General features: G+C 29.6%; 1 protein-coding gene across 1 annotated transcript in view; it reads left to right on the top strand.

Annotated features, from left to right (window-relative positions):
• The first annotated feature begins 2,042 nt into the window (after nucleotides 1-2,042).
• The window catches only part of LOC113383478, a 115,568-nt gene continuing 102,587 nt past the window's right edge, over nucleotides 2,043-15,023 (top strand). The window contains exon 1 of the mRNA XM_026621744.1: nucleotides 2,043-2,268. Within this exon, the coding sequence (XP_026477529.1) occupies nucleotides 2,208-2,268 (61 nt within the window). The 5' untranslated portion in view covers nucleotides 2,043-2,207. The remainder of the gene's footprint in view (nucleotides 2,269-15,023) is intronic.

Genomic DNA, 15,023 nt, shown 5'->3' with positions numbered 1-15,023 from the left:
ACCACTAACAAATTTTTTAAATGTACAACCATTGGTAATTATTAAAAGAAAGTCAAATCCTCTAAACAGCTCGAGAAATGCCAAATGTGTTGTATAAAAAAATTTAAAGCTAATATAATAAATTAAAAATAAATAGCAATTGATATAAAAATGACAACAACCTTGATCTATTTTCAAAAATTTCATGCCGCACGTAGTTATTAACAGCCCTATAATATTTACATAATATTTATTTAAGAAAGCATTAACGAATTTTTTACGTCTCCTTAATATTACTTACAAATGTGTTTACAAGATCAAGATACCGCCAACTCAGTTGCCAAAGATAATTTTTTATACACGAATTAAAATCAAATTTACCAAAAGATGGCAATTGTATCTACTTTATCGATATTTTGATACAACATCAAATAGTTTGTTTACAAACTGTTTACCATATTGTTTGTTGATGTTATGGAAATGGTCGAACTACATTATTCATTTTATTCCTGGTTTTTGTTGAAACAACAACAAAAGCGTGTCGACCCGGGGCGCTAAACGTACCCGGGTCGTCGGCGCTGCATGTTGAAAGTTTCGAAGAAACCAAGACAGTTTTATGTTAGTGGTTTAACGCTTGCGCTTGGATCCTTCATAACTGTGTGTCATAAGTGAGTATTTCAGTTTTTGACTGTAGTTGTGATTATATAACGTCCAGATAATGTATATTTAACTTTATTATAATTATTTTCTTAAATGATAAACTCAATAGATTACAGCAGAATATGTTTTTATACGGTCTTAGCTTTAGTTACATAAACAGTATTGGCGCTCGACGCACGAACGACATGCGCTTTGTATGCATTGTTTTATACACAATTAACGCTTTTAAAATTAAGTAGTTTTACATTTTTTGTTGGTCTAATTTAATTATTTTATGTAATTGAATGCTATTTCTTAAAGCATTGATTAATTTAATTTAAAACTATTATTATTAATCAATGATCAATTTTTGTTGATTGTTAATTATTATATTTTTAGTTCCAGGAATTCAATGCATCACTAGTTATTTTTCTAAATATTGATTTATATTTGTTTTTAGTATTTAATATCTACCGTATTATGAGACAAAGACAAAACTGGTGTTTTAGCAACACCAGTTGCGGGTACCAGAACTAACTAGAAAAATTTAAAACTTAAACAAGTTTTTGAAGTGGAAATTTTATAACAAATTACTTTTACTTATTTGCTGACTGATTTAATTACCTTAATCCAAATGTTAACAAATGTCATGTTGATGGTAATAAAATTTAAAAGGGATTGTAACTTGGCATTTTAAAGAAAGTGCACTTAAAATAACATTATAATATATGTTATAAAATGCGATACAGTAGAACTCCAATTATCCGAATTAATGGGGACCGGGACCCATTCGGATAATCAAATATTTAGATAATCGGAGTTTTTTTTTAAATTGCCATTGGAGAGAAAAAAGTTACGTTTTGATATTGCACTATTTTTTATTGAATTAAATGAAAGAAACATGACATTTTCACATGTTTTAAATATAAATAAAATGTACTTATATACAAGTTTAGAAATAAAAATAATTGTTTTGTAAACATCTCCGTCAAATCAAAACAAACAATGTGCCTACACTGGCTTTGCTGGTGGAAGAATAATAGCGCACTTCGACTTTTTTTGGACAATTTTTTTTTCTGAAAGTGATTCGGATAATCGGCGATTCGGATAGTCGGAGTTCGGATAATTGGAGTTCTACTGTAATACTGAAACTAAATTATTAAATGTTGATTAAAACATAAAACGTATTAAAATTTATTTATTTTTATATAAAGTAAAAATAAAACTAAAACATGTTTTAATCATTCCGAATTATTCATTTCTAAGTTATAAATAAAATTGTTATCTCATTTTATAAAAGTATGTTAGTGTGGTAACACCCCAAGGCGCATGTTCTTGAAAATATCCCGCGCCACTACATAGTCCATGCCCTCTTCAGTCGGTCAAACTGAAACTGAATCAGTAGTCCTTTGAACTCGGAAAAGGCGACTTGTGCTGAATCTAATGTGACATGATCGGCGAAATAAGCACGTGGTTTAATTTTAAGTTAAAAATGCATTTGGTGATGTATTTCAATAAGTAATTTAAGGACTTTTCGGTGCAATGTGCCAGGAAATTTGAGAGTTATAAATTAGTAAATATACAAAACGATGGCAGATAAAAATTTAATTGTTGCTTGGATATTTTTGATCGTGTCTGCGAGTTTAACCGGTAAGTTTTATTATTATTATTAATAACATTGGTACTGAGCTTATCAGTAATCATAAATAATTTTTGATGTATTGTTGCTGGTGTAATTTATACTTGAATAGTATAAAGTTTTGTTATTGTACGAAATATTTAATTATCATAATATCGTGACATATTATTTAGGGTATATTTCTTTTACTAAAGATACGGCTCAACTATAATTAAAATATTTTTTGAAATAACATGCACATTTTGATTCTCAGCATTAAAAATAAATAAAATATTTTTAAAAAATGCATAATAAAATGTCACGTTATACGGAGCAACAGAAAAAAAACTAGTGGTGTATGGCTTAAGGCAAATTGCTGGAACTTACCGTACCGTAACGAAATGTTCGAGGAATATTAAATGCTTTGAAATTGATTATTATTAATATTGTAACATTATCTAATATTTATAAGAATTATTTAAACTGAATATTGCAAAGTTGAAATTATTTGTTTGAAGTACATTAGAACTTTAGTCAGAATTAACATTAAAATCTGAATTATTTTCGATATACAAAAAAAAAAATTAAACAAAAAAATTGAAACATTTTTTTTCCAAAAGTAATTATTTTGTTAACCCGGCGCCAATGACGCGAAAAAAATTGCAAGAACGATGACGTTGGGTCATTTTGACCCGACGTTTTATTGAGGATTTATAATAAAAAATATATACTTTTACTAAATTGTAATTAATGTTTACTAAATAAAGGTATTTTCTGCATAAAAATAAATAAAATAAAACTAATATATAATAATTAAACTTTTATTGACATACTTAACAAGACATGCAAAATCAACTTTGAACAAACAACATATGTTAATTATAAGTTTTGGTTTAAGTAATGTTAATAATCATTGGTAACAAACATCTTATAATACTAAAAAAGAGATCAAATTAAGTTATTTTTAATTATAAATGCCAATCAGTCTTCTATTTCCTCATTTACTGACATCGAACTACTACAATTATTGCAGTAGGTAATAAAATGATCAGGGCATATATAAATTTGACATTCATGACAGGTATGACTTGTCTTCTTATCTTTTTTGGACGGACATATTTGGGTAGCGGGGAGGCATCGCTTCAGCTACTCAAACGCTTAAACCACATAACCCGGGTAAACAAAATATATGTTCGTTAAAAAACGTCTCGGGTCATTATGACCCAGCGTCATTGGCACCGGGTTAACGCAAGCAGATAGATCTTTGAATCATTCAAATCGGACGCTTACTTCTCTCAAAAACTGCCACTGTATCCTCGAAATGGCTGGACATGCCTTTGCCAAAAACTAATCACCACTTCTCCCCATTATTACGAACTGAATGTTTTTTTAGATGATTCAAATCGGACGCTCCGATCTCTCAAAATTTCGATTTCTATTTTCGGCACTCTTTGCTCTGTATCTCCATAACGGCTGGACCTGCCTTTGCCAAAACTAATCAGCATATCTCCCTATCAATAGGAATCGAATGATTTTTGAGCCGTTCAAATGGGTTGATCCATGCGCCCGAAAACGTGGACGAAAAAATGCGGATATACAAAACACACACACACATCAATTTTTTCTGAGGTATGCCGAAATATTCAGAAACCTTCAAAACGTGAAGATATGCAAAAATTTTCATTTTAGATTTTCGGCCTATTACTATAAGTACCTTACGGGAAGTTAACAATTAAGAATTTAATAATTAATAAACAATAAGAACTGATTTGCATTTTGTATATATATATATATATATATATAAATTTTGTATAAATCCCTAATTAAATAGTTGCATTCAAATTGCATCGTTTTTGTAACTCCGCTTCATATAACCAATTAGGTTAATGAACGCTATAATCGTTACGACTTTCATTACTTCATAATATTATTGTTATTAAACTCGTTTATAGTTTCATAATTTGAATGATATTATTTCAATAAAATTCAGTACAATTGTATTGCATTTAATACCGTTAATAAAACCGGTGCTTAATTAACATCTATCATTTCCGTTTAATAATTTTTCAATTTATTGTAATAGAACCAAAATTGCTTTACTGTTTTTCCATTTAGTTTTTTATAGATTATTTATATTGGTCATCTAGAGAATATAATAAATAAATGACAATGAGTAGAAGTTATCTGTATTCTGTCTAGTTTAAGTATAAAACTAGTGGGGTGTATGGCATCGTGCCTTAAGGCAAATTGCTGGAACTTCCCGTACCGTAACGAAATGATCGAGGAATATTAAATGTTTTAAAATAGATTATTACAAATATTGTAACATTGTCGAATATATATAAGGATTATATAAACTAAATTGGAAAGTTGAAATTATTTGTTTAAAGCATATCAGAACAGAATTAAAATAATTCTGTTCTGAATTATTTCGATATACAGAAAAAAATTTTTTTAGAAAAAAAATTAAAAAAAAAATTTTAAGCAAAATTATTTTTTCCAAAATCAATTATTTTGTTAAAACAAGCAGAAAGTTTTTGGAATCATTCAAATCGGACGCTTAGTTCTCTCAAATACTGCCATTTTTTGCACATTTAGCTCTGTATCTCCGAAACCGCTGGACCTGCCTTTGCCAAAAACTAATCAACCCTTCTCGCCGCCATTACGAATTGAATGTTTTGGGATCATTCAAATCGGATGCTCCGATCTCTCAAAAACTCGATTTCTATTTTCTGCACTCTTTGCTCCGTATCTCCTAATCGGCTGGACCTGCCTTTGCCAAAAACTAATCAGCACATCTCCCTATCAATGGGAATCGAATGTTTTTTGAACCATTCAAATCGGTTGTTCCGTGCGCCCGAAAACGTGGACGAAAAATTGTATCCATACATACATACACACGCACGCATACATACATCCTTTTTTTCTGAGGTATGCCAAAATGTTCAGAAACTTTCAAAACGTCGAGAAATGTAAAAATTTTCAATTTCGATTTTCGGCCCATTACAATAACTTACCCTACGGGAAGTTAATTAACAGAAAATAAGAAAACAATCTAACATATGATAATTTTTTCAAATTAATTATGAAGAAAATTAAATAGAACATATAGATTGAAAAATATAAGATATAATATCATAGATAAAGAAGTATAATGCTCTTACTAACAGTCTGCAATTATAATGCAACGGAGACGCTGACGAATTTTACCAGTTGTTCATTTCGTCAATAGAAGTAATTTGTTTTTTGAATTATTCAAATCGGTTGATCTGTATTCGCAAAATCGTCGACGAAAATTTGTGTTCGCACACACACACACATATACATCCATTTTTTCTAAGGTATGCCAAAATGTTCAGAAACCCCTGAAACGTAAAGATCTATAAAAAATTTCATTTTCGATTTTTTTGCGATTGCTATAACTTACCCTACGGGAAGTTAACGATTACTATAACTTATTCTACGTGAAGTTAATTATAATCATAAACAACTTGAAAGCCAGCATGCAGTTGTCATTTCAGAGCAAAATTATAATAATACATACACGTAGTTAATAGATTCTAGTAATATTAAGGGGGTCTTCCTATGTGACGGCCTGTTTTTTAGGGATATTTTAGGATTTTTTTTCTACGACCAGTAAATATTTAGAGCTTCAAGTTTTTTTATCATTTATTACCACATATTTGGACAGTATAAATATGAAATTTCAGCTAAAAATATTCAGTCAAACTAGAGTTACAGCGCTCTGAACACCCCCGCCTCGAAAAAAAGAGCTTCCACTTCCTCCACAATTCCGGCTGATCGGCTTATCTGAAAAAAAACGACGTTTTAATTTGTAGGCTTAAAAGCACGGAATGACCTATAATCAAATGAATATAAAAAAAATTAGATTTTTGATAGACATTTGAAATAAAAGTTGTAAATTAGGCGTTTTTTTGTTTTTTGCTATAAAAAAATCGAAGTTTTGAGTGTGCCCTGTAAATTTCAAATAATTCGGTCCAGCCGTTTCTGAGATACAATGGAGGGAAGTTTGAAAAACACAGTTGTGAGAAAAACGCGTTTAAAGTTTCTAACTGCCAACTCAGCGCTCCGAACCGCTCTTTCTTTTACCTGCTGTATCTTAAAAACGACTTCGAATTTTCTAAAATCGCTTCACTACCGTATTCTAGACATGTTAAGGGAGCAATTTATGAAAAAAAATCGATTTTTTCAACCCATCACATAGGAAGACCCCCTTAAGCAAACTACTTTTCCTCGCCATATCTTTTATGCAAATGTTTTGATTTCTAATTAGGTTAATATGTTGAAGTAATGGCTAGGGCGTTGGTAAATTAAATAATGCTTCACGAATAAAAATAATATTTCTTTAAATGATTTCGTTGAAGTTTTCCGACCATTAAAGTTTGTATAATTAGTAATCTAGGACAGCCAATTAAATTAACTAACTTGTGGAATTTAATTGACGATAGAGAAGAATAACGATGTAAAACATTTAATTCATATTTTATATTCTTATCAATATTAATTTTTTTTATGGACAATTTTTTGTTCGATTTTTTATATGCTTTAGGTAGCTGATATTTTTAGATAAATATAAAACGACTAATGTAAAAATCACAAATTTTTACATTACGGATTATAAGCAGCAATAAACGCGAACAAACTACATGCATCAGAGTAACGTTAATCAACTTTATAAATGTATTATGAATATTGAGCATATGATTAATTTATAGAAGTAATTTGATTTATGTAAATTATTGTCATATACACTAATTACGATTTTGATTATTTGAAATTATTTTGAATTGGTTTGTGATTTGTAGCATGTGGTTCATCTGTCGTGGACAAGTAATTTATTTTGACTATAATTTTATTTACATTGCTTTTAGGAATGTAAATGTATATGTTAAAGCAAAATAATATAGACTAAATATATTTTTACTTAAAAAATACTAACAACGTAAGTTTTTCTGTTTATTTTTAAAATGGATACATGAAATTGGATTTTTTTCAAAATGTATACTAATATTAATATATTATGCATATTAATAATTTGTAATGTATAATGCTTTGATTTTAATAGGCCTCAGTTGGTGGATAATTATTTTGCAGGATCAAAGCTCAACTTTATCACAAGTTATTAATACTTTGCAATATCTTTTCTAACTCTTTGGCCTTCATGCAGATAAATGAAGTCTGTGCTGCCCACATAATTTAATTAGTCGGAAGGCTGGTAGAAATTTCAGCTCTCACATTTTTTAAAAATATCCTTATTTGGAAATTGTACTAATAGTACTTTACCGAGGTACATAAAAGATCAAGTTAATCAAAAAATATTAGATTCATTTACGTTACCTATGTGGTTTTTAGAATTGGAAAAAATTCCATGAATTCTTTGCCATAATTTGTGAAAATTAACGAAAAATATCAGGAAATTCCAAAATGCAATTGAAAATGATTAAGACATTGTGTTTATGATTAATATTGCTCTATATTATTCAATTAGTATATTTTTACATAAATAGTTATTTTTTCTGCATTTTTGTTCGTATATGTAACAGAACATTTATTAAAAAAAAACTCTGAAATTTTTAATTTATTTAGCTCACGTTTTATGTATACAAATTTTGCATTCAAATCCTCAGTATGTATAGAAAAAAGTTTATTTGTTAAAATGATGATTAGTTCGTTCTAATTATCATTGTAATCATTAATTTTTAATAAATACTAATAGATGCTAAGTAGTGCAAAAGAGTAAATACTTAGCCCACGGTTCGGTTGTATTTTGGTCGTATCTTTTGTTTTGTAATCGAAATCAAATTTTACTTTGATATTTGATGAATTCATAGTGAAACAATTATTTAAGTGGGCTTGCCCTTAGGTAAGCGGTTATGAGCGACGGGACTTGATTCAGTGGTCCCGGGTTCGATAGGCACTTCAAGCAGCCTGTTTTCAGGCAGTAGTGACAACGATTTTCACTTGGAAATATAGATAGCAATATGTTTTCAAGTGAAAATAGTCCTCACCCGGCATTGATGCACCAACAAAAATACTCGCCCTGAAATTGTAATAATTAATATATGTGTCATACAAAAAATAACAACTGATTGGGTTGCCATCTGTAAAACAGACTAGTATTAAGTCAAATCAGCACAACAGCTTAAAGGACTATTAGGTTCTGATTGCTATTCAAAAATAATAACTAGTTGGTTTTGGTATTTAATCTTGAGACAAGCTACATGAACTTCCCGATATGTGTAAATAATCGACTTAATCAGAAAAAAATAAATTAATTTATGAGTGATTAAAAGTATTCCGAGTGGATCATATTACACATAATTGAAAACGAACGAACACGTTAACTCGGTGTATTTTCTAAAAGCAAATTTTCTCATCGAAATACGAGGTCTGTTCAAAAAGTTTTCGTAATTTTCGTTTTTTCAAAAAAAATATTTATTTATTCGTCTACATTAATGTGGTCCCCTTCAAAGTAGTCCCCCCCAGATATAATACACTTATGCCAGCGTTTTTTCCAATTTTCGAAGCACCCTTGATATTCACCTTTTGATATGTCCTTGAGCACTCTCGGCGATTTTCTTCAATCGAGGAAAACCGCCGTCCTTTCATGGGTCTCTTCAACTTTGGGAATAGGAAAAAGTCACACGGAGCCATATCTGGTGAATTTTTGCACTTTGCAACACTTTATTTCATTTTTTACGCAAAATTTAAAACAAATTCTTTGACTTTTTCAATTCTTCCATTGTAAAAATCGCCGAGCTCAGAAAAACACGTCGAACCTTAGCGACTACCACAGACAAAGTAAACAGTGAATATAGCTGAAAATTTCATCATACTTTAGGGGCATGTATACCAACACAATAAAAAAAAATTTTGACAATCAGACACTCCAGACCCGCGAAATTTAATTATTAGTAATTCCGGGTACTTTTTGAACAGACCATGTACATCAAATGGCTTTTAAATTTCTGAAATCGGTTCAGGCGTTTCTGAGAAAACGTCGATGGAAGGTCTAATTTTGACATTCCAAAAAAAACGATACCAATTTTTGCAAACTTTGACGAATTTTTAAAGTTAAACCAATTGTCGTAGAGCCGTAATATTTTAGTATGATCTAGAAGACTATGGTATCTACCGTCAAAGAAGTAATAATAAAAATCGTCGATTTTTATAAAACTTTATTACAAGAAAACGGCTCGGCTGATCTTTACCAAAAACTAATCAGCACGATTCCCAACCAATAACTTTCGGACGGTTTTTGAATTGTCAAAATCGATTAAGAATTGCAGGCTAAAACGTGGACGAAAAAATTTTCACTTTTCTGCAATTTACAAAGAAACGGCTCGGCCGATCGTCACACAAAACTTAGGAACGCTAGTCCTCATCGAATGGCTTTTAAATCTTTGAAATCGGTCCAACCGTTCTTGAGAAAACGTCGATTTACGACAAAAAATCTGTTCACACACACGCACACACACACACACACACATACTTTTTCCAAATTTGGTCTCATTCGATTCAGAATGGCTTGAAACGTCGAGAAAACATAAAATTAGCAATTCGGGTTTTTTGATGAAAATATAAACTTCTCCTTCTATTTTTTGTTTAGCCTATAGATGATCAGTAGTTCCTGCGTGGTTTTTTCTATTTCGGATTCAACTAAAGTAATAAAAAATGGGAATGTGTGATTTTTTAATAAAACAGGTTTTACATCGTGTATGAGTCTTTTTATGAATCTTTGTAATCAATCACTTTATTTTTTCTGTTTTTCCTAAATTTGAGTAAAATGTCAATAGGCCGCATAATCTATAAGCCTCCGGGCCGCGTAAAGCTAAAGTTTTAGAGCTGTCACAGGCACGTTTCTCATTAATAATGAACTCACCATTCGATATTGAATTACACGATCAACCATTCGTCTAAAGGCGATTGATTTATTATTTAATAGGGTAATACGATACTCCAGAATGTACTGCGGTTTCTACATAGGTATAATTATAAATATATACATATACACTACAGCAACATGTGCATATATACACACAGAATGCATCCGTAGGGCTATATTTGTATGTCCCCAATTGTAAGAATGATTTGTCCATGTCAAATAAAAGCTGTCATGAGTTTCGACTAGGGTTTATACAAAAATCGACATTTTCAGAAAACCGGTTTTCGAATTTTAATTTTACTAAAATCTGGTTTTGACCGGTTTTCGAATATATAGAAAATAAATTTTTGCTCGAATATTCTGTTATTTAACCGCAAATTTAGTGTAATTTAGAGCAGTATTTGACTGAATTTATTTATTGTTCAACTTTATAGATAGTAAATAAAATTATTTTAAATTTATTTAGTAGAAATAAAAAATAATAGTTTATCTGGATTAAGTAACTTTGAGAATAATTATTCGTTATTAATGCATCATTTTTACATATAAGAATAAAAATATTTTTATGATAGTGAAAGGAAAGTTTTCGAATAAATTAAAATAATACATTTTTAAATAAAAAAAATTCATTAAATTAATAAAAAAATTAGATACATGTTGATACATACTTCTTAATATCAATTTTAGTTTTAAAAACAATTAAGCTAAACTCGGGTATTGATACTTGCGACCAAATTATGCTTAATTGTTTTTAAAGCCTGATATAATAATTCTAAGTTTTTTGTTCTTTAATTTGTGGTTCTAGGGTTTAAAACTCTTTTTTTAAGTTTGAGTAGAGGAAGTTACTTCTTCAAGAAGAAGTCACACTGATTTAAATTAAATATATATACACTGGTATAAAAATCTAAATTAATATATACAAAACCTTTCTGGGAACCATTGCAGACTGATAAGATATTAAATGCTATTGAATCGATAGGATTTCAAGAATCTAAACGCTTTCATCTATCTTTTATATTTGGCTATATTTGTCAATTGCCATTTATACAGCGAAAACCGACTTTTTTCACTAAAAACGGTTTTCGAATTCCATAATTTTCGCCAAAAAAACGGTTTTTAAAACTGGTTTTTGAAAACCGACAAACCCTAGTTTCGACTAGCTTTAGCTTGACCCTCGAATACAGTTCATTATCAAAAAAAGTTTATAAATAATATCACTAATTACTGATGGTTTTAGTACCAATTATTTATATTTATTATTGTTATTGCATTGATAATAATTAGTAGTACTGCTTATTCTTCAATTTGATCATATCTACTGACATGAATCTTTTGCACGTGCAAAGGGTTGTTATATGTTGATTTAATAAAATTATATGGTATTTAAATTTCAATGCGCTGATTTTGACCAGTGTTGAACCTGGCAGTTATTATATTTTAAGTTTTCTTTGATTTATATGAATATTTATAATAATAATGAAGGCTTTTATATTTTGTTCATTAATAATTTTAAAATATGCACGACCGAAAATTCACATATTTGTAGTTGATTCAGGTACCAGATGTTATTATTTACCAGCCACGATTATAATTACAGTGTAAATTATTTCATAAATCATCAATAACATTTTGAAACATGTCATCGGTCAATATATAATATGATCAGTTTATAAAATAGTCAGAGAAATTGAGCAATATGTGTGACTTTACGAGTGTGAGCAATTAATATATTGGTGGTAGCAGGTGCACGTAGAACAATAAAATTAAAAACAATAACCGATATAAACTGCTTTGTTTTAATGTGAATTACGGCGATTAATTTGTTTGGGTGTTTTAATAATATCGTAGTATATAATCGGTAAGAGTACAACCTTTGTTCTGAATTTTTATGAAATGCATACAAATGCAAAACTTTGAGCATTATGATCTGATAACTGATAAATTTCTATAAATTGTTCTCAATAGATATGCTTTTTACATGTTTATTGAAAAAGAACAATTTATTTTATTACGTGCAATATTAAATTAAGTAAAAGGGACGACTATGAGCTTCTGACGAGAGCTTTCTGACCAAATGTGATAACATCACATTATTAACTTCCCGTAGGGTAAGTTATTGTAATGGGCTGAAAATCGAAATTGAAAATTTTTACTTTTCTCGACCTTTTGGAGGTTTCTGAACATTTTCTGAACAAAAAATTGATGTGTGTGTGTATGTGTGTAGTGTATGTATGCATGAATACAAATTTCCAGTCACGTTTTCGGGCGCACGGATCAACCGATTTGAATGGTTCAAAAACATTTGATTCCTATTGATAGGGAGATGAGCTGATTAGTTTTTGGCAAAGGCAGGTCCAGCATTTGCGGAGGAAAAAAGAGCAAAGAGTGCAGAAAATAGAAATCGACTTTTTAGAGAACGGAGCATCCGATTTAAATGATCTAAAAAACATTCAATTAATAATGATTGGGAGAAGTGTTTATTAGATTTTGGCAAAGGCAGACTCAGCCATTTCGAAGATACGCTATATGTGCAAAAAATGGCATTTTTTGAGAGAATTAAGCGTCCAATTTAAATGATTCAAAGAACTTTTTGCTTGTCTTAACAAAATAATTGATTTTGGAAAAAAAATCTTATTTTAACTTTTTTTTTCAATTTTTTTGTTTATCGAAAATAATTCAGATTTTATTTTTAATTCTGACTATAGTTCTAATATACTTTAAACAAATAATTTTAACTTTGCAATTCAGTTTATATAATTCTTATAAATATTAGACAATGTTACAATATTAATAATAATAATCTATTCAAAAACATTCAGTATTCCTCGAACATTTCGTTACGGTACGAGAAGTTCCAGCAATTTGCCTTAAGGCACGATGCCATACACCCCACTTGTATCATTATAAGTTGACATACTATTCTTTCAGTTTTTAAGTTAGGAATGCATTATTCTAATTATTATATAGTATTTTATTTTTTTAGGTTTTTATATTATTATATAGTAATTTTAATTTTTAATAACACCGGTCTTGATTTAAAAAGAATAAAGACTTCAAGAATACAAAATTTTCTGGTCATTGATTTTGAAAACTGACATATTATAATTTAACATGAACTTATTCTCCGGCAAGTTTTAACTTTTAAAGCACCAAAGATATTATTTATCGAAATACTTTAATTTTTTTCATTTTATAAAGATATTTTTTCGTATAGATTTTTCAAAGAAATTGAATGGTTATAAGATTGCATAAATTTTGAAATACTATAATCATTCTAACCTTTCTTATATGAGGAAATCAAATTTGGCTGATCAAGTTACTTTATGAATTTTGTATCAAAAGAACATACTTAATAAATTGTAGATTTAAAAAATTCTTGAAATGTTTTTGTGAAATAACATGTTTTTTGTTTGGTTTTTGGTTTTGTAATTGACACTGATAAATGTTGGCGAATTTTCTATAGCTCAAAAACAAATCTAAATATGGTATAGTTTATAAACCTAGTTTGAACCAGTGAAGATAATTGATCTATAACAGGTGAAGATAATTGATCTAGAAGTACATTGATGTTACTAGAATCTACCAAAGATATGACTTGACTTTGTGAATATTCTGGACTAAAGAGGAAATTGGGTAGTATGGGAAACAGCAAATATGTGAATGCATGAAGATAGAAATACGTAAAACTAAATAAATACATGCGTGATGCAAATTGAGTACGTGCTAACCCATAATCCCAACGAGTGCTTTTACATATTATTTGTTTATATAGAAATATATATGTATATATAACAAAAATAATATCTAAATATGATCTTTCGTGCTAAAGCATAAATATAGTACGAATAGAGAGTACAGCTGCCATTGTCGAGAAGCACATAATGGAATAGAGCAGAACTGGATCGCGAGGAATTCCAATAGCGGCGTAGCGAACCGAAAGCAATTCAGTTAGTCGTTGAATGGATGAGCTTACTCTTCCTTAATCAAAGAGCTAGAAAAGTATTATGTTAACTCATATAACAATTAAATAAACGATCAACTTAATGTTAAGATATATCGTTAATTTATCAATAACCCCATGTAGGTGCCCCCAATTTTTCAGCTTTGTATTTGTATATTTCTCAAAGTACTATACATACTAGAGATGGGCTTATCATATCCGAAGCCGGATCGACTCGGATTTGACTCCGCTTCAGGGAGGAGTTATATCCGCTTAACAACTCCACAACTCCGACAACTTTGAAACCGAAATACTCGACACAAATGGGTTCTATAGTGCGTTGTTTATGCATCTAAGGATTTGTCAAATCCCATTTAATTTTTTGAAATGAAAATTATGAATAAAATAAAATTAAAAAAATATCAATGAAATAATGTTTCTAAAAATTCACAAATAAGTGATGAATTGTATAATTTTTGGTCGACCACATGATCGACTCAATGACTTGGAATTTTAACACCTTTGACCAAAGTAAAAACGCAAAACTTCAGAATCAAATTCAATGCGATTATTTTTTTATGAGAAAATAATTGATATTTTTAGATTAATTTTCATAAAAATAATGTAGTAAACTTTTGTGTATTTTTTGGTATGTATATTCCTGATTGCCGTCATTCACGGCTAAAGATTGTCGTAGTTAGAAATATGACCCCTCACTATTCAATAAATTATACATTTAATATATTGAGAAGTAATATTTTTGTATTTTCTTGAAAAAAAACCGTATACCTAAAAGGTCATAAAACTGCCTGTGAGACGAGAAAGCGACAGCTTCTTTGCCAAAGCAAAAACGCAGTAACAGATTTAGTACCAATTTAGGGAAGTCGGATATGACAAATCCGACGAGACAACTCCACTCGGATTCACTCCGAGGAAAGAGT

This window comes from Ctenocephalides felis, unplaced genomic scaffold (genome assembly GCF_003426905.1).
Source record: "Ctenocephalides felis isolate EL2017-DRISC unplaced genomic scaffold, ASM342690v1 CF-g0.4_SCAFFOLD_00845, whole genome shotgun sequence".
Taxonomy (NCBI): domain Eukaryota; kingdom Metazoa; phylum Arthropoda; class Insecta; order Siphonaptera; family Pulicidae; genus Ctenocephalides; species Ctenocephalides felis.
Note: the sequence above shows the minus strand (reverse complement) of the source record. Positions and strands in the feature narration are given on the sequence as shown.